At 40.8% G+C, this 20,828-nt stretch overlaps 1 protein-coding gene across 4 annotated transcripts in view; it reads right to left on the bottom strand.

Annotated features, from left to right (window-relative positions):
* The window catches only part of ATF1 (activating transcription factor 1), a 71,780-nt gene that overhangs the window by 10,860 nt on the left and 40,092 nt on the right, over positions 1 to 20,828 (bottom strand). For 2 of the 4 annotated variants that reach the window (XM_040642445.1, XM_040642446.1), the window contains exons 3-5: positions 18,975 to 19,094; positions 16,462 to 16,562; positions 1,638 to 1,768 (exon numbers count right to left, since the gene is read on the bottom strand). In XM_040642445.1, coding sequence (XP_040498379.1) covers positions 1,638 to 1,768; positions 16,462 to 16,562; positions 18,975 to 19,094 — 352 coding nt within the window. The remainder of the gene's footprint in view (positions 1 to 1,637; positions 1,769 to 16,461; positions 16,563 to 18,974; positions 19,095 to 20,828) is intronic. The other 2 variants (XM_040642447.1, XM_040642448.1) reach the window with 1 other exon arrangement.

Here is a 20,828-nt window from a genome sequence, read left to right as displayed (position 1 = left end):
TGATACAGTAGCCATCAGCCACAAGTGGCTACTTAAATTAACTAAAACAAGATAAAAAATCCAATTCCTCAGTCTCACCAGCCACCTTTCAAGTGCTCCGTAGTCACCCGTGGCTTAGCAGCTACTGTACTGGACAATGCAAATACAGACCATTTTCACCATCAAGGAAGTTCTGGATCATGCTGTCTTAAATACTAGCTGGTACTTATTGCAATTATAACATATGAAATCTCAGCCTAAGTTTCTATGTAGTTTTCATAATTTCTAATTTTAATTGTTTTAGAATAACAAACCATATTAATGTATCATAATTTTAACTTGCTAATATGCTGCTTTAAGAAAATTTTTTTTTGAAAATAGTAATGCATGTATATGGTTAAAAAAAATTTCAGTTTTATTTAAAATGAAAGTGAACTTCTCAACTGCCTCTGATCCTGCTCCCAGGTTTCCTTCCTTGCAACCACTCTTCTCAGTTTCTTATGTGTCCTCATTGAGGTGTTTTATATATATTCTTTAAGTAATTTATTCATAACAAACTTCACCGAAAGCCTACTATGCACCAGGCCTTCTACGCCTGGTGTTCACAGCTGTGAACAAGACAAAGTTCTTTCCCTCAAGGAACTTATCCTTGAGAACAGATCATAAATAAGCTGATCTATAATCTATAATTAAAAAAATATATACTTTTTTATAATTACATATAAATGCTATAAAAATATAAGAAAGTTAACTGAAGACCATATTTTCAGAAGAGCGGTCTCTGAGGAGGTGATACTTAAGCGGAGCAGGAGTGAGGATGCAGGTCATACGAGGCTCTGGGATGAGACTGTGCCAGGGAGCGGGGATGACAAGCCCAAACATCCTGAAGCAGAAACAAGCTTCGCGTGCTGGAGAAACAGCAAGGTCTGTGTTGCCAGAATGCCGTCCAGTGGCAGATGAGACAGGCGTTGGGTAAGCGAGGCCAGATCCTGGATGGAACTTACCCTACAGAACTTATTCTAGGTGTGATGGAACGTCACTGGAGGATCTGGAGCAAAAGTGTGATCTCACTGACATTTGAAATAAATCGCTTTGGCGGCAGTATGGAAAAAGTGAATGAGAGCAAGAACGGAAGCAAGATGACCACGACAGTACTGAGATGAGAGTATAAACCAAGGTGGTGGTGGTGGAGACCGTGAGAGGTGGTCAGATGGGACACAGATTTTGAGGTAAGAGTCAATTAGACTTGAAGAACAGGAGTTAGGAGTGGAAGGAGAAATCATCTACAACGGGATAGCACAAAGAATTCTGTGGGGTGATAAAACTGTATCCTGACTGTGGTAGTGGTTAGACAACTCCATGCATCTGTCAAAAATCCAAAGTAAGTGTATCACTTACAAGCTGTGTGACTTTAGGGACATTATCTAACCTCTCTAAGGCTTTATGAGTTTCCTCATATTGATAATAGCCTATCTCACAAAGCTGTTGTAAGAAGTAAACGTGATCATGCTGAAAAAGTACTTTGCATTATTTTTGGCTCAAAATGCTATTCTTCAATTATCCTCACTATTAAAGCACAACAGTCCTTCTATACATCACTTCTTTATGAAAGTTAGTGTTTGTGTGTCCATCATATACAAATTTATTCCTATACGTACTGTACTGTCCACTGCTAGTTTGATAGATGGGAGTTGGAACAGACATAGAAGTGACAGCAGAAACTCCAGGGTTTTCTCCGTCTCCTTTTCTGCCCCGTGTATCTTCAGAAGATAGATCTTTCAAAATTTTTCTGTGAAAAATAAAACTCTGTTAATTGGTAATGAGGACAGCTTTACAAAAAACAAATTGGTAAACCTTTTTCGGTCAGGTTAAAAGTATAATCGACTAGACAGCTAAACTCTTACGTCAAGGAGCCCTTTTTAGTTTAGCACAGACTATTGTAATGATGGGTACTGCAGGCTAGCTACGCTTTATTTCATGGCTACTGAAAAGAGACACTAAATAAATACCTTTCAATATACAAGGCCCTTACAGAAGTATGAAATGTCTCCCCCACAAGAGAGATGACTCCATTGTGAAGTATTTCACTAATTAACGAGAACAGTACTCATTTTCTAAATAGTGACCTTCATTTAAAAAGACAAAGTTAAAAAAAAATTTTTTCAACCTTCAACTCTATAGTGAGAAGCCCACAGTTCTAAGAAACAACAAGAAAATTAAAAATACTACTATAAAAAAGCACAGAGTATTAGTGGTAAGTGAAATTGTTTTTATTTATGAATGATCTTTTATTATTTTTTTAAAAGATTTTATTTATTTATTCAACAGAGAGAGAGACAGCCAGCGAGAGAGGGAACACAAGTAGGGGGAGTGGGAGAGGAAGAAGCAGGCTCATAGCAGAGGAGCCTGATGTGGGGCTCGATTCCATAACGCCTGGATCACGCCCTGAGCCGAAGGCAAGGCAGATGCCCAACCGCTGTGCCACCCAGGCGCCCCTATGAATGATCTTTTAAAAAGTCATCTCTACACCCAGCGTGGGGCTCAAACTCACAACCCCGAGATCAAGAGTCACATGCTCCACAGGGTAAGCCAACCAAGAGCCCCAATAAAATTGTTTCTTCCAACAGGAAGTAAATATAATTCCACAGAGGAAGGAAGGAAGGAAGGAAGGAAGGAAGGAAGGAAAAATCTTTCCATAAGAATTCTATGTTCATTGTAGAAAGATCAGAAAACTGAAATGCTTGTGTGGAAGAAACAAAAAATCGTCAAAAGGGGGGAGAACCCCTTAGCACCGAAAAGGAGCTTTCATTTATCTACGAAAAGGAGCTTTCATTTATCTACGCCAACCCTCCAGCCTATGCAGGAATTCCCTAACATCCCTAACAGCCTCTATTTCAGGGAATGAGGCACCCACAACTTCCAAACAGCAAACCATTCAATTACTAAGCCCTTTCTTATTTAGACCCAAAGCTGGTTCCACCCAGTGAAGTAAAGAAATTTAAGCTTAATCCTAACTCTATATCCATGCCCTAACTTTGCAACATTTGACAATTGCTACCGTCCTTTATTTGAGGCCAAATAATTTGTTCCTTTAGCTCTTCTATAACGTGTTGAAAATTGTTCTCCAGAGCGATCTCCTTACTCTGGACAATGTTCCCACAAGAGCTAATACAACTATATACTGTATCAACAGCTGTCCCACATAGAGAATAAGAGAGGTGGCAGTCCTACAGGACTCCGTGTTAGGCACCTGTAGAATGATCACACTGGTTCCTAAACCTGCTTATGTATCAGAATCGTCTGGAGAGGTTTACTGAATCCACATTCCCATGTGCTATCCCTAATGTCTGAGTGGGTCAGGACAGAAGTCCAGAATGCCTTTAACAGATGCCTGCATGGTGTTCTGCAGCTAGCCTACCATGAGACTGTGGAATGCTGTGCCCATTCTTTTTCACTTTGAAGTTATGAAACATTTTAAGCATAAAGTACAGCAATTAAAACACCTGTGTACCATATACCAAGAATTAACAGATGGTAACACATCCTGCAACCTTGCTGAACTCATTAACTACCTCTACTTCAGTGGATTCTTTAAGATTTTCTATACATGAAATCATGTCATCTGCAAATTATTTAATTCATTCCATCCTTTCCAATCTGGATGCCTTTTATTTCATTTTCTTGCCTAACTGCCTGAATACAATGTTGAAGGAAGTCATGGGAGCAGACATCCACAGCCATGTTGCATTCATGACCTTAGGGAGAAAACATTCAGTCTTCCACCATTAATGGGCTGTTGGCTAATGGGCTTTTGTAGAGGTGCTTTATTAGGCTGAAGAGCTCCCTTCTAGTCGTCTGATGAGCATTTTTATCATGGAAGGATACTCGATTTGTCAAATGCTTTTTTGGTGTCTGTTGAGATGACCATGTATTTCTTGTTCTAAATCTGTAAGTATGATGCATCACATTAATTGATTTTCAGATATCTTACATTCCTGGGATAAAATCCTACCTGATAATAATGTATAGTGACTTTTATATGTTGTTGGATTCAGTTTGCTAAGCTCATATTTTGCTAGGGATCTCTGTGTTTATATTCATGAGGAATACTGGTCTATAAGTTTTTATAATCTCTTAGTGAGTTAAATCCATGTCTTAATATAATTACTGACATCACTTGATCTACCAATTATTTGCTTTCTATTTTTTAAAGTCTTCTGGGGGTGCCTGGCTGGCAGATCATGCAACTCTTGATTTTCAGGGTCCTGAGTTCAAGCCCCATGTTGGGCATAGAGCTTACTTAAAAAAAAAAGTCTTCTGTATTCTTTTGGGTTATTGGAAGATTTTTCAGAACTCCATTTTAATTTATCACATATTTGACTAAATCTCTTAATATAATTTAGTAATTGCTCTAAGGAGTTATAATATTGATACCTTGTCTACTTAGAACCACTGTTTTTTGTTTGTTTGTTTGTTTTTTTAAGATTTTTTATTTTTTTGCCAGAGAGAGAGAGAGCACAAGCAGGGGGACGAGCAGGCAGAGGGAGAAGCAGACTCCCTGCTGAGCAAGAAGCCCCACTCGGGACTCAATCCCAGGACCCTGGGATCATGACCTGGGCCTAAGGCAGATGCTTAACCAACTGAGCCACCCAGGTGTCCCTAGAACCGCTGTTTTACCAAGTCAAGTGAACCTTAGAAAACTTACCACCATATTGAGTCTCTTTATCTTTCCCCCTTACGTTGTAGTTGTTTTTATATATTACATCTACATACACTGAAAGCCCTACCAGACAATGCATCTTTTCTTGTCAACCAAACATAGTTTAAAGAATTCAACCAGAGGAGAATAGTTCATTATACTTGCCCAAATATTGCTGCTGCTGTTTCTTCATTCCTAACCTTCCAAGTTTCTGTCTTAAGAGCTTTCTCAGCAGTTACTTCAGAGCAATGACTGCTCTTAGTTTTCTTTCTTCTGAGAATATTTATTTCACCTACCATTTCTGAGGGATATTTTCACTAGATACAGAATTCTGGATTGATGATTTTTTTTTTTCTTTCAACACTTTAAAAATGTCACTTTCTTCTAGCCTCCTTGGTTTCGATGAGAAATCTGTAATGATTCACATGGTTCCCTTTTAAGTAATGTGTCATTTTTCTCTGGCTGCTCCAAGAGTGTTGTCTTTACTCTTCAGCAGTTTGATTATGACCTGTCTGGGTAAGGGTTTTCTTATCTATGGCTTAGGATTTGCTGAGCTTTTTTTTTTTTTTTTAAGATTTATTTATTTGAGAGAGAGAGAGAACACCAGCGAGCACAGTGGGGTGGGGCAGAGGGAGAAAGAGTCTCAAGTGGACTTCACGCTGGGGCCAACATGGGGCTCGATCTCATGACCCCTGAGATCATGAACTGAAACCAAGAGTCTGACACTTAACCGATTGTGCCGCCCAGGCACTCCTGCTGAGCTTTCTGAATCCGTAGGTTTCACCAAAGATGAGAACACTCGAGCTATTGTTCCTTTAAATTTTTTTTCCCGCAACACGCTTTTTCTTTCTCCTATGACCCACAAATGTTAGAACTTTTGGTATTGTCTCACAAGTCCTTGGGAATTAGGGAATTTGTCTAATCTTTCTTATTCAGATTGAATCATTTCCAATGAACTATCTATCTTTGAAGCTGGCTATCTCATATTTATTCTCCTACTGAACTCATCCAGTGAAGTTTTATTTCTGTTACTATATTTCTCAGCTCTAAAATTTCTATTTGGTTCTCTTTATATCTCGTACTTTTTTGCTACAAGTTCCTATCTTTCCATTCATTTCAGGAGAATTCACGCTTAATAAGAACATTTTAATAATAGCTCCTTTGAAGTTTTTGTCACATAATTCCAACACCTATGGCATCTGCTGACAGTCTTCCCAAGCAGTTAAGATTCTTCCAGGTTCTCTGTATGCCAAGTAATTCGGGACATTTTCAATATTATGACAGACTCTGGGGTCCTGTTTAAACCCTATGGAGAATATCTGATATTTTTGTTTTAGCAGGCTATCAACTTCACTGTATCTAGCTCACAACTTTTTTTTTTTTTTTAAGATTTTATTTATTTATTTGACAGAAATAGAGACAGCCAGCGAGAGAGGGAACACAAGCAGGGGGAGTGGGAGAGGAAGAAGCAGGCTCATAGCGGAGGAGCCTGATGTGGGGCTCGATCCCAGAACGCCAGGATCACGCCCTGAGCCGAAGGCAGACGCTTAACCGCTGTGCCACCCAGGCGCCCCCCCAGCTCACAACTTCTGACCAGTATTCAGTGGACTGTGGTTCCAACATCAGTTTTCTAAGCCTTTCTAGTGTTATTCAGATCCGGTCCCTGTGTGCACCATGAATTACTGGTCAGTCTGGGACTTGAGCCATTGTCTGTCCTATGTGTAGTTCAGTTCCCCAAATGCTAGGGAAGCCCATTTTCTTACCTATTTGCTGAACATTTATGAATGGGTGCTGAAGTTTATCAAATACTTTGCATTTATTGAGTTCTCACTAATGGTAGTTTCTTTCCTTGTATGTTTGATGATTTTTCACTGTGAATTCATATTTGGTTGGTCCTAATCTGGTGTACTCCAGAAAGCTTAACCTGGGGAAGCTTCCTTTCAGAGGTTCTAGCCTCCTGCAGGGATCCCAGCTTAATACAGAAAACTCAGGTTCAGAGTTCCTTCCTGTACTAGACCTGAAGTAATGGGTGTACCTTGGTTTTCACGGTGGCTTCCGCTTCCCATTCTGGTTTTGCCTCATGTATTTGCATTGTTAAAAAGAAAACCACAGGGGGCGCCTGGGTGGCACAGCGGTTAAGCGTCTGCCTTCGGCTCAGGGCGTGATCCCAGCATTCTGGGATCGAGCCCCACATCAGGCTCCTCCGCTAGGAGCCTGCTTCTTCCTCTCCCACTCCCCCTGCTTGTGTTCCCTCTCTCACTGGCTGTCTCTCTCTCTGTCAAATAAATAAATAAAATCTTTGGGAAAAAAAAAAAAAACCCACAGGCCCAAAACGGCATCATTTAGGATGAGACCCCAACCCAGGACTTAAAACCTAATCTAACTGCAGTTTTAACTTCCCCCACAAATGTGGTGTTAACTAGTCAGCCAGAAGTGTTCAGATCAGTGCTGATGAGTGCCGCATGGGCCCACTCCATCCCCCAAGGAAGGCGAGGTAATCTGCATCATAAGAACCCCTGCTCTTCCACTAAGAGAAAGAGACCTTGCCTGGAATAGCCCATTTCATTTGCTAAAACTTGTCCGTCCCACCCTTCTTCCAATAGAAACCTTTCATTTTGTACAGCTCCTGAGAGCTCCCCTCCGCTTGCCAGATGGGATGCTGCCTAATTCATGAATTATTTAATAAAGCTAATTAGACCTTCAAATTTACGTGGCTGAATTCTGTTTAACAGTTCTGGTGATGTCTGGATCAAAAGCAAGCTTCTGGCAGCATCTGGGGACAACAAAAAACACAGGCATGGAGCCCTATAAGCCCTTCAGAGTTCAAGGTCTTTCTCGCCTTATCTAAGGGCCCTCGGTAAGTCCCTCTCAGCTTTAGCTCTGTTCTTTTTGCATCCAGCTGCCAATCCGAATTTCCAGGAAAGGGTTAGTGGGTCAGGCTAGACTGATGAGGTTCTAAGGGAGTACCAGTCATTAACCCTTGGTTCAGCCCACACTTCCACCTTGGAATCCTTTCCTAGTTCCAGTGCACGGGCTGGCTTAGTTCACACTGGGAATTGCTCGTGGTACGTACACAAGAATTCTTTCGGCCTTGGCCACTCCACAGCGACATGTTTTGGTTACTGCTGGTGTGATGAGGTGCTCGTTTGTCTGTCTTGTGTAAATAAAGGTTATTGCTAGTGGGGATTTCAGAAACGGAAAACCCATACAAATCGGTGGGCACGGGTCAAAGCGTTCAAGAGCTTTTAGAGCGCTTGCCCCCTAACTTAAAGACTCCCAATGTTCGTACACGCTGGTCAAGGAACGGGTCAGGCTGACACGAGTCCACCCACCGACTTCACGAAAACCTGCACGCACTGTAAAACAACCCATGAATCTCAACCCCACGGCAAGTCCCTCTTCGGTGTTAGTTTGGCTCTGAGAAACCCAAAGGCCTCGTTAAAACAGATGGGATCCTTTGTATCTACAGAGCTGAGCGTGCCGCCCTCTGGCACACCTGCTTATTTATGTCTAAGCACTACAGTCCCAAAGTTAGACACCTAGCAAGATTAAACTTTTCTTTCTAAGTAAAACAATGTGGAATTACAATGGCTGTTATGAGGAACGTTGAATTAGACAAGATTATTTGAGAACCTTTACACTTGAAAGCAAGGGTTACCTGTTCTAATTGGTAAGAAGCCTCTGAAACATTTCAAAATTCCAAAACAGTCTCATTAAAAGAGTCGTGGCAAAAAGCTAATGAAAGGAAAGGGGACCTAAACCGAGACTGACGTAAATCCTCCGGCTCCTCCGCCGTCTGAGGGCTCCGCCCGGGGAGCTTCTGTCCCCACCGCCCTCCCGTTCTCCCCAGGAGGCTGTGACCTCTGGAAGTAGGACCACCTGGGGCTCCCAGTGACCCTCTTCAGGAAGCTCTTACTCCTTGCTCTAAGGCTGAACTGAAGGCCACAGTTTAAAAATTATAAACACTCTCGAGGGTCCTCCTGAGGTTTAAGAAAAGAGAGTCTCTCCTGACCCAACTGGATGAGGGAAAATAAAACTTCATCTTGTCCCTTTGTTTCCAAATCCAGACCCAACAGATAATGATCCTTTCTCTCCTGGGAGCAGCTGTTTCCTTTCCGTTTGTCTTGGTACCTCCTAAGAACAAGGCTTAGCTCCCTGCCGGTCTGGGACATGAGGCTAGCTGTTCTTTCTCTGGCTGTCTTTGGGAGTGACCCTAGATCTTCTTAAGACAATCTTTCACTCCCTCATTGAGGAGGCATTTTGGGTCCATCGGGTTGCCAGAAATATTTACTCTTTTCTCAGCTGACAAGATATTTGAAAGGATTTAATAACTCTTTAATCAGGAATGTGGCCAAACTGGAAGCTGATATTTAAAGGCTGATAGGAAGGCGAGAGCGCGTGAGTGAGTACAAGCAGGGGGAGCAGCAGACTCCCCACTGAGCAGGGAGCCCGATGTGGAACTTGGTCCCGAGACTCAGGGATCATGACCTGAGCGAAGGCAGACGTTTAACCCACTGAGCCACCCAGGCATCCCTCATAGGAATTCCTTTTAAAAAGGCCTTATCCCCTAAGCTAAATGTACCCAGAGCGAAAGAAGACATTTCCATAAGCGCATGGGTGTGTCAGTCCTTCGGTATCCTTTAGTCACCACCCAATTCTTCTGAGGAATTAAAGAGAGCTGTCCTTGATTTAAGAACGTAGTCTTTACAGGATCAGAGGTGTGGTTCCAAGAACAATTCAAAGACCACCAATTCCCAAACCTCCCCTATTTATCTCAAAAGGCTTATAAATGTAAAAATTCTGGTTTGGGAGAACAGAAGGGAGTGGGAGGGAACAGAAGTTCTGGGAGAAGCTCGCATTTTTCTCCTGTGTCCTTAAAATGTACGTGTTCAGAGTACCTGAATGGCTCAGTTGGTAGAGTGTGAGATTCTTGATGTTGGCGTTGTAAGTTCAAGCCCCATGTTGGGTGTAGAAATTACTTAATAAATAAGTAAATAAATAAAATGTAAATCTTCAATGTTATACCTGGTCTTTTCTAGGAACTCATATCTAGTCCATCTCTTTAAAATACAAATTTAATGGAGGTAATTCTTTTCTTTTTTTTAAAGATTTTATTTATCTGAGGGAGAGAGAGAGACAAAGATAGTGACAGAGAGCACAAGCGAGCTGAGTGAGCACAAGTGGGGAGAAGAGGGAGAGCAGGCTCCCCGCTGAACAGGGAATCTGATGCAGGGCTCAATCCCAGGATCATGACCTGAGCCAAAGGCAGATGCTTAATGGACTGAGCCACCCAGGCGCCCCTTAAGAGGTAATTCTTATTAAGAAAAAACAAAAGGAGGAAAGGATGTTTAGACAGACACGTCTTTAGAACTATCCACATTAAATAGCAAACTTCCTCTGTGTAGGTCCCTGTTATCTCTTATTCTGTCAATAAAATGTAATAGCTTAGGATCATGGCTGGCTTTGTCTCATGTTCAATGAAGTTCTTGTAGGTAATCTACACATAAAGACAAATGTATGCAAGATGAAAGTTTGTCAGTGAACTTTTCAGTGATATTAGGTCAATTTGAATAGTTCTCCCCATTTATTGGGGGGGGTTAACCTAAAACCTTAAAGTTTTGCTGAGTTAGATTAAATGAGTTAAAATGCTAACCTCATTAAATATCTAAATCATTTCCAAATAAGACAAAATACTGCAACATTAATAACTAAACACAAGTTTATCTACTTCCAGCTTATTAAAGAGAGGCTAAAAGATACTTAGATATGTTAATGCTACACTGGAAAATTTTTTAAAGATACGCTGCTGGAAATTCTGAAATGTATTAATAAATTTGCAAATTTAAAGAATGCTTATATAACAGTTCACAGTTGCTTATTTCTTATTTTCACGAGAAATTAAGGCTTCTAAAGGTTAAGAATTCTAATTAACATACGTAACTAAAACGAACAATAAGGAAAACATCTCCATATGCCAGGAAAGTAGGATGTGCTTTCAATGGAAAAAAAAAAAAAAGGTAGGAGAAATACACTTTTTTTTCTGGTCCTAAAATGAGGCTAGCTGTCTACAGAGGAAAAATATAGGACAAAATCAGAATGTAGGAAAAAAAAAAGTTGTAGAAGGTTTGTGGCAGAGGAATCTTTGAAAAGGAATTTCAGTGTGTGGTCCAGCTGGTTAAGACTAAAATAAATTTATTTTAAAAAATGAGCTTTAATATCAAAAGTAATCTGATGCAAAATTACAATTTGGTTTTCTCTCTGGTCTGATTTTGGTAAGACTGTGAAAATTTCTTTACCTTTTAAAATTTCATAATGATTTGTGATCCTGTTTAGGCAAGTGCTTTAAAACCTATTTTTGAGGGGCGCCTGGGGGGGGCTCAGTCTGTTGAACATCTGACTCTTGTTTTTGGCTTAGGTCATGGTCTCGGGGTGGTGGGATCAAGCTGTTGGGCTCTGCTTGGCGGGAACCTGCTGGAGAGCCTCTCTCCCTCTGCGCCACCCCACCCCCCAACCGCATGTGTACTCTCTCACTTAAAAAAACTTTCAAAAATAGGGTTTTCTTTTCCTTTTCAAAGGTTTGTTTATATATATTTAAGATTTTATTTATTTGAGAGAGTGACCGAGAAGAGCACGGGGGGGAGGGGTAGAGAAAGAGAGGGAGAAGCGTTCCAAGCATTCTGAACACCTGTGACAGGACTTCATTCATTTGCCACCTAATACAGGGGTGATCAAATGTTATTGTATGTGTGTTTTCTGGAGATAGACTGAAGTTTGCCAGGGTGAGGGCGTATGTCTTGCAGCAGGAGAAAACCAACAAACAAAACCTTTAGAAAACGTGTTTCTCACTTGGGCTATGCCTTCTGTTGAGGCACCGAAAATCATTCAAGCCTTGAAAAAGGCCTTACAAACACCCTGGAATTATCACTGCCCCTATCACCCTCAATCATCAGGCAAGGTTGAAAGAACTAATGACATTCTCAAAATCTCTAAGCTTGCTGAAACTGCTGGATCCCTTGGCCTAAGACGTTGCTACTGGCCCTGCTCAAACTCACTCCACAGGAGACAGTCGCCGACAGACCATGGCTACTGGCATACGACTTTCTGCTGATTCCTGGGTGTCGTGTGCTAGGATAACCACCCAGTTACTGTAAGTAAGTCTGTAATGTCTTATACTAAAGCCTAGCATCAACAGGTTAAAGGAACCTTCCCTCACCTTATCAAAGGATACTGTTATTCACAGTCTGGAGCCTGGTGACCAGTATTTTGGAAAGGTTATCAAAACAATAAATAAAATAAACAATCGAAACAGAAACACCCAGCTCTCCAGCCTGTTGGAAACTACCTTACCAAGTGCTCCTGACTACTGACACTGCTGCAAAACCAGAAGGTAGCCTTGGGTACACACCACACAGCTGAAGAAGGCTCTACCAGACACCTGGTCCTATACAGATGCTGGAGGTCCCTAAATCAAATTGACAAGAAAAGAGAAGTAGCTTACATCAAGGTAGATTGCTTCCACCCAACAAGATGGATCAAGACTTCATAGGGGCGGCACCTGGGTGGCTCACACTGGGTAAGTGTCTGCCTTTGGCTCAGGTCATAATCTCAGGGTCCTGCGATTGAGCCCCACATCAGGCTCCCTGCTCATCGGGGAGTCTGCTTCTCCCTCTCCCTCTGCCTCCTCGCCCTTGCTCATGCTCACTCTCTCTCAAATAAATAAATAAAATCTTAAAGACTTCATACATTTATTGCATTATCTGTTGCTAAAGCAACAGCAAACCCCCTAGCCAAGCTGTCCTTGATAACAGAATAGCTCTTGCTTCATCTTTTAGCTGAGCAAGAAGGTGTCTGCTGTGGCCAACACCACCTGTTTCTGGGCCTGGATTAACACTTTTGGAGAAGGTGAAAGTCAATTACAAAACATCACAGAACAAGACATTTGGCTTAAAAAGGGGACTCTCCTTCCACAAGGAGAGTTACTTGACTTACTTGATTTTGATTGGTTTAGGTCTTGGGGACCATGGCTCATGGCTCTAAGTTGCACTCCAAATATTGATAATTATTCTACTTATAGTAATCATAACAATTTCCTGCGTGCGCTGTATTCTCTCAAAAGCTTTCAATGAATGTTCATAGCTGCTGACCACCGAACGATGATCTCACTGAAGACTGAAACACAATGGGCACCTGGGGGCTTCAGTCAGTTAACCGTCTGCCTTTGGCTCAGGTCACGATCTCAGAGTCCTGAGGTCGAGCCCCATTGCTTCTCTCTCTCTCTCTCTCAAAAAAAAAAAGACTGAAATACAAAGACAATGTGAACCTGAAGCTGTGACCTGTGAATATCACAAAATGAAGAAGAAGAAGAAGAAAAAAGTCTGGATATCACACAAAAGGAAAACAAAAACCACAAGAACTTTTGAGTGCTGAGAGCAGCACTAATGCCTTAAAATCTGATCACATCTCAGTTAAGCTGAGTCTGATCAAAAGGAAGGAACTGTTGAAAAGCAAAGGCTCAAAATGGAATCACTTAGGCCAAGTCCCTAAACTGGGGCTTAATACTTATTCTAATTGCAGTTTCAGCCTCCCCCCGAACCCTCACAGAAATGTAGTCACAACTAGTCAGTCAGAAATTTTCAGATGAGCACCAGTGATGTAACTTGTCACATGGGTCCTCTCTATCCCCCCAAGGAAGATGAGAATCTGTATGATAAGGCCCCCTGACTGTTCCCCCTAAGGGAAAGAGATCTTGACTGGAACAATCCTTTTACTTACAACTCTTGCCCCACCCTCCTTCCTACATAGAAACCTTCCATTTTGCTCCCCACCCCCTTTTTAAAAATAGGCTCCAGGCCCAGTGTGGGGCCAATGCAGGGCTTGAACTCATGGCCCTGAGATCAAGACCTGAGCTGAAATCAAGAATTGGATGCTTAACCGACTGAGCCATCTAGGCGCCCTTCCCTTTTGTATGGCTCCTCAAAGGTCCCTTCTACTTGCTAACTGGGATGCTGCCCAATTCATGAATTCTTTAACAAAGCCAATTAGACTAAATTCTAACATTATGAATATGGTTTTTATGTTTACGCGGGAAGGTGATATTTCTATTATTTCCTATAAATGCACAATACATTAACAAGCATTTTATCCAGGAGCTGTTTTGTTGTTTGGAGATTGCATCCAATAATCTAAGGTTAAGTCCAATCAATACCATATAAGTAAGCACATATTTCTCCTGGTAAAAGTCTTTGAATTTTTCTTAAAGATTTATTTATTTGAGAGAGAGAACAAGAGCAGTGGGAGCAGCAGAGGGAGAGGGAGAGAGACCCCCCAGGCGGACTCAGAGCTGAGCCTGACACGGGGCTCAACCTCATGACCCTGAGATCACGACCCGAGCCGAGAACCAAGAGTTGGACGTTAGCCACCTGCGCCACCCAGGCGCCCCTGTATTTTGTTTTTAAACTACCTAAACGGATCATTATCATTCTAAAAATCAACGGTTCTGAGAAGTCAAAAGTCAGTGTATCTGTTAGTTCATCATTTTTTCTTATATTCACATTCCTTCCACTTGGATGGAATTTTCTTCTTCCTGAGGTATATACCCTTTAGTAATCTCTTAAATCAGTTTGAAATAATTTTTATTTCACCATTATTTTTGAGTGATTGTTCAGTTGGGTATAAAGCTCCAGAATGACAGCTTCTTTTGTCATTTGAAGATTTTCTAGGGGTGCGTGGGTAGCTCAGTTAAATGTCTACCTCTGGCTCAGGTCCTGGGATCAAGCCCCATGTTGGGCTCCCTGCTCAGCGGGCAGTCTGCTTCTCCCTCTGTCCCTCTCCTTGCCTGTACGCAGATGTGCGTGTGCTCTCTCTCTCTCAAATAAATGGAAAATCTTAAAAAAAAAATAAAGATCTTCTAGTCCATTGTCTTCTAATACCACCATTCAAAACCTGTTATCAGTCTAATGGTCATTCTTTTCTAGGTAATCTTTTTTCTTTAGAAGCTTTTAAGATCTTATTGTTATCTTTGGTGTTCTCCAGTTTTATTTAAATAAGTTACATCTAGATTTAGGTTTCTTTTAATTTATCTTGTTTGGGACCTTGTTTTCTGAAGCTGACAGATTCATGTCTCAGAAATTTCAGTCATTAGCGAAAAGCTACTGGCACTGCTCGTCGACATTCTAGGTCATTCACTTGAAGCTATAGCTCCCAGGTCCCTAATTCTCTCAATTATATGTAATCTGCTATATAACGTTTAAAATTCCTCAATAGTTTTTAGCAATTATATTTTACTATCTGAAGTTCTTTGGTGGTTTCAATCTTATTGTATCACCTGCTGCTTGCTAAAAATGGATTCGTTTCAGTTTTTTATAATTTCAGGTTGTGAGCTCATTTTAGTAGGGTTTCTTTTTCATCCCTCCCATCCCCACCAAAATTCACAAAATTTGTCTGTTCATTAACTGTTTATTCAACAGAGTCCAAATTCCTTAACATGGCAATAAGGTTCTAACAGAAATTTGGCTCTTGTTTACCGTTTTTTGCTAAACCTCTTCCTTAAGTTCCCAATTTCCAAAACGGGACAACCTCTTTCATACAATACTTTGATTACACTGCCCCTCAGCCTAAGCTCTTTTCCTGCTACCAAACCCCTCCCTGCCCCTTTCTCACAAAATTTTTCAGATTGCTGGTGATCCAAATGACATCTTTTATGAAGTCTTTCCTATTTATTCCACTAGGCAGGAATGACTATACCCTATACAGAGTTCTCTTACAACATCTAAAATCTTACTGTATTTGTTTATATGCTTTCAAAGACAGCATCTCATCATTTTTTTTTTTTTAAAGATTTTATTTATTTATTCGACAGAGATAGAGACAGCCAGCGAGAGAGGGAACACAAGCAGGGGGAGTGGGAGAGGAAGAAGCAGGCTCATAGCGGAGGAGCCTGATGTGGGGCTCGATCCCATAACGCCGGGACCACGCCCTGAGCCGGAGGCAGACGCTTAACCGCTGTGCCACCCAGGCGCCCCGCATCTCATCATTTTCTGTCTCCCTTTCCTCCTACCTTCTAGCTGTTTCATTCAACAAGTAGTGACTCTTGCATGGTCACTCTGCGATGCAAAAAATTATTTAAGAGCATGGCCCGTGTACTTTTTTTTTTTAGTTTCTTTTTAGTAATCTCTTTAACATGGGGTTTGAACTCACGACCTACCCCCAACCCCACCCAGATCAAGAGTCGCTTGCTCTTCTGACTGAGCCAGCTAGGTGCCCCTGGCCCATGTACTATTAACTGGAATTCCAACAGGATGAGATAAATACTATTAACGGGGATCAGTAAAAAGAATGCCACAAAAGACAGACCTAACTTGGTCTCAGGAGTTGGAAAGAAGGTAATCAGAAGACTCCCAGGAGGAAATAAGGCTTAAAGTATGTTCAGGAGTTACAAAGAATGCAGAAAAATGTGTTTCGGCAAAGGGACAAAGGCCCAGCGTTAGGAAGCTAAGAAAGGGAACAGAAGCTAGTTCAATTCCTTAAATCTACAGTTCTTCTTCCACGTTGCTATTAATTTTCTAAAAGTAAACATGGCAATCTAGTACTCTGCCAGAAGGAAGACTAAATTCCTCTTTAGGACAGCAATTCAGGCCCTCATAATCTGGCTCAAATCTCTCTCTCTTAACACTTCCCATCCTATACAGACACATGCTCCCTCTATATAATTTGCTTTTGCACAGCACCATTCTAACTCATCGGTATCACATCACACAAGTAGTATTTTAAACACGAGTACTCACCTGTAAGATGGGCGCCGTGCTAGGATCCCGTGGGCTTTCTGTGAGGAGCCTATACTGTCTGATGAGTCCTGAGACTCCTCACTTTCTGACAAAGATGATACCTGAAAAACAGAACTCGTTTTATGGTGATGAACAACGCAGGTGGAAAACAATTTAATTTTTACTTTCAGAAATATGTTCTGTCTCCTGCCACCCAAATTCATTTGTCATTAAATCTAAGGTCTAAAAGAAAGGAAAAGAAAAAGCAAAATTATTTCAGAGGCCCAAACTACTTAAAGGAACACACAAAAATACAGCATGCTCCAAATTAAGAAGACAGTCTGTCCCTAAAATAAAGCAATACTATTTTACTAGAGTTACAAAGACCAGTCTCTGATTTCTACCCTATTTCTAAAGTGATGCACAGTACTCATTTTTTAAAATCAATAATCCAATTTGGATTCTGGACATGCTAACGCTGAAATGGCTAACTTTGAAATGCTATTAGAAATCCAACTATTATAAAATTATTAAATAATAACATTGCAGAGACTGCTAAATATACAAGCCTTTGAGTCAGGGAAAAGGTCTTGGGCTGGACATATAAACTTGGGAGTCACAGATCTTTAGAAATCCTTAAAGCTGTAAGACTGGATGAGCTCAGTATACAGAGAAGAGGACCAAGGACAAAACCCAGGAATACTCTTAACATTAACAGGTTGGGAGGAAGGGGAGGAACCAGCAAGTAAGACCAAGAACAAGCCACCATTGAGACAGGAAGAATACCAGATAAGTGACGTGTCCTAGAGAGCTAGCAAAACCAGTGTATTAAAAAGAATGATCGACTATGTCAAGTGATGCTAACAGGTAAGGTGAAACAAGGACTGAGAACAGATCATTAGGTTTAGCAAGATGGAGGTCACTGGCAAGGGTGGGTATAAACATGCAATTCAGGGGCGCCTGGGTGGCTCAGTTGTTAAGCGTCTGCCTTCGGCTCAGGGCGTGATCCCAGCGTTCTGGGATCGAGCCCCACATCAGGCTCCTCCGCTAAGAGCCTGCTTCTTCCTCTCCCACTCCCCCTGCTTGTGTTCCCTCTCTTGCTGGCTGTCTCTCTGTCAAATAAATAAATAAATAAAAAACATGCAATTCAGAAATCTGTACTAATTATTAGGCTTTATCTCACTTTACAATTAAATGAGTTAATACGTGTAAAGCATTTAGTGCATGGCATATAGCACGCACATATTAAGTGGTAACTATTAATAATAAGCCCTTTAAAATTATGTCAACACAATAACCACATGCAAGTTTTAAGTTATCTTACTATTAAGAAAACAAGTTATTTTCAATTTTTAAAATATATTAAAATTCCCAACATTTGTCCAAAGTTGTACTGTGACGCCTGACTTCATCTTTATCTTAAAAAAATAAAATAACCCAAACAGGCTTCTAGAAAGGACATAACAAATCGATGCTCTACGTTACCATCTACAGAAAGCTTTCCCCTAAAAGGAATCAGACTTAGATCTTAAGCTTCCAGGGAAACTTGTTTTACATTCTATAATCTTCAAAAACAAGTTCGAGTGTACAACTACTTATTTATATCTTATATTTAATCTGTATCTTTTGGCAGAAAATGATGAACTGGTCACAACCTGTAATAATTAAGAAATAGTAACAGATATTATATTTCCTCAAGCACCATGGATATACCAATCTAACCTAAACCTTTAACTATTTTCACTGTCCCTAAATTTACTCCAAAGTCTCCCAATGAACTCAAGAAAATAATTTCTGGAACTAAGAGATTACTTATATAACTAAGATCTAATATTTCTCTTTAATGACAGCACTGGCAAATAAGAGTGAAATCTTCATATAAAAACTCAAAAATCCATGCAGTAGCCACTGTTCATACAGGAAAACCGCATTAAAGATACAGCTGTAGAGCAGACAACACTGCCAGATACTTTATGAACAGCAGGAAAAAATGAGGCATGACCAAATGCGTTCTGAGACCCATGGGAGCCAGCAGATAAAATGGGGAGAAAGAATAGAAAGAAAAAGAAGCCAGGATTGCTTTTCTTTCTACTGCTGTCAGGTGGTAATATGAAGGTAGACAGATCTTATTTAGAACTTGCCTCTACTACGAGAGAACTCTCTTATTTGATCTCCACAAAGCATAAGGTATGCACTTTTATTACTCTGCTGACACTAACACCATCGCCCTTGCTTCAGAATTCTCCTTTTCATGAAAGATACCACTGGGACAAAAAGGTGCTTTCCCATAAGGAAGTCTCATTTCCAAGCAATAACTTCCCTCCAAATTGTCTTACTTTTTCCCTGGGTAGTCTATACACAAAACTAGAAATTCTCAAACTTTTCTATTTGCCTCATTTGTCCTACAGTCTAATTTCAAAGACCACTTTATTATCTTGGCTTATAATACTGTAGCTATAGCAACTTCAATGTGTCCAAAGACTCAGGGTATAAAAGTCCCCTCTCTCAACCACTAAGTCTTTGAATTTCTGTACCGTTTGCACGTGTGGTGGGTGAATTACAGAAGACTGAGCTGTCTGGATGACCCCCTGAACCTGTACTTGCTCTCCAGGAAGAGGTATAATTGTCACTGGCGCAGATCCTCTTAATGCCATCTAAGAACAAATAAAAATTCAATTAACAAATATGTATTATACCTATGCACATAAGATAGCTGAGTTCTTAACACTGGAAAACATATGTCAGAGCTTATTATATTTAACCACATCTATTAATCAAACATTAGGTATCTTCTAGGGGCCAGACACTATACTAGGGGGTTGACATTACAAACGAATTACAACAAACCAACCAAGAGCTAAATATAATAGGAGAGAAAAAAATAGAAAATACTGTATCATGGGAGCAAAGAAAGGGTGCTACCTCATCTGGGTCTTGAAGGATAAACGATTCCCTGAAGGTGCATATGGGGGTGGGGGTTGGAAGATTCTGGGCAGAGAAATGATTGTGCAAAAATGTGGAGGCTCTTTAGAACATCTTAATCTGAAGAGATCTGGTTGAAAACCAATCCAGAAACCTAGAGTCAAAAAGTGAGAGAAATACCTACTTTGGGCAGTGTTTTTAAAGAAAAATCAAAAATTTAAAATTAATAATTCAATCATGAGATTATAATTTATTTCTACGGAAATCAAATGGGGTTTCACGGAAATACCATAATAAAATGCTAACTCAAGAAAAGCCCACCCATCATTCTTCAAGGCTCAGCTCAAGTTCTACCTCTCCCAAGAAGCTTTTTTTGTATGTTTACAGTTAACAGCGCTCTCTCACCTTCCTGTGGACTACACTGGTTCATACCATTCACCCTGGAGTTAAATAACAAAATAAAATCCAAGGCTGCTTTCTCAGGTCCTGTAAAAGTCAACTTCCTGACAGCTCCCCTTCTTTCTTTGTTTGCATAAAGCCCCCCAAACAATGCCTTATTCCCTTCATTGAAGGTTCTTTTCCCCTTCCCAAGATGGGAGTAAATTCCAGGCTCATCATCCCCCAAAATGTCCAGGTCATTAAATTTTGTATAGAAAATGTCATCCAGGTACTGAGAACTGCAAACTCTCCGGACATACAACTCCATCAGCTTCTCCCATCACATACTAAGAGACATAACCAAACACTAGTACGGCTTTTATCAGCTTAAGGTCATGTCCCTAGGATGACCCTAAGCCCCCTTAAAAGGCCTGCCTGAGAAGGCTGGTGCTGCCAAAACGACCCACTGTTTGTTCCAGCTAAAACCTGACTAGAGGTCCCTGACCTCACTTTGCTTAGACCATTTACTTTAGAAAACCTGCCGTTATAAATCCTTTCTCTGATCCTTGAGATATAAATCTTCTACAACCCAGAAATGTCTTTTCTCAAGAACCTGGGAGCCGTTGCTTTGAAATGTAATCGTCAGGAAGAATAGGGCGCTTGTCTCCCAGTCTCTGTGGGACAGAAGTCGAACTTTGATAAACATCAATTAGCAAACACAGATGGCCTAATCACATTGACCAACCTCCCAAACTAACATCTTCGGTACTTTTCCTTTAGCACATCCCGGCACTGAAAAGGGTTCTCACCTTTTATTTCAGTAGATTTGAACTCAATTTGTGCTGCAGTCTCTCTTCCCTACTGCTTTCACTATTCTGAATGAACTCTGTCTCGCTACCTTTAACATATGTCTGGCTATCTTTCTCTTTGACAGTACCCCAATAAGAGGATACAAAAATTAAGGAGTTAAAATATAATTCTCAAATCTTTAGAATCCAGCTCTAGAGTTACCATTACACTCAGAAAAAAATAAATGAATGCCCCCTTACCTTTTAGACCCTAACTGAAACCAATCACTCAACTAACAA

Source organism: Ursus maritimus, unplaced genomic scaffold (assembly GCF_017311325.1).
Source record: "Ursus maritimus isolate PB19 unplaced genomic scaffold, ASM1731132v1 scaffold_26, whole genome shotgun sequence".
In the NCBI taxonomy this organism is placed as follows: Eukaryota; Metazoa; Chordata; class Mammalia; order Carnivora; family Ursidae; genus Ursus; species Ursus maritimus.
The sequence above is the reverse complement of the archived record's forward strand: the minus strand, read 5'-3'. Positions and strand labels throughout refer to the sequence as shown.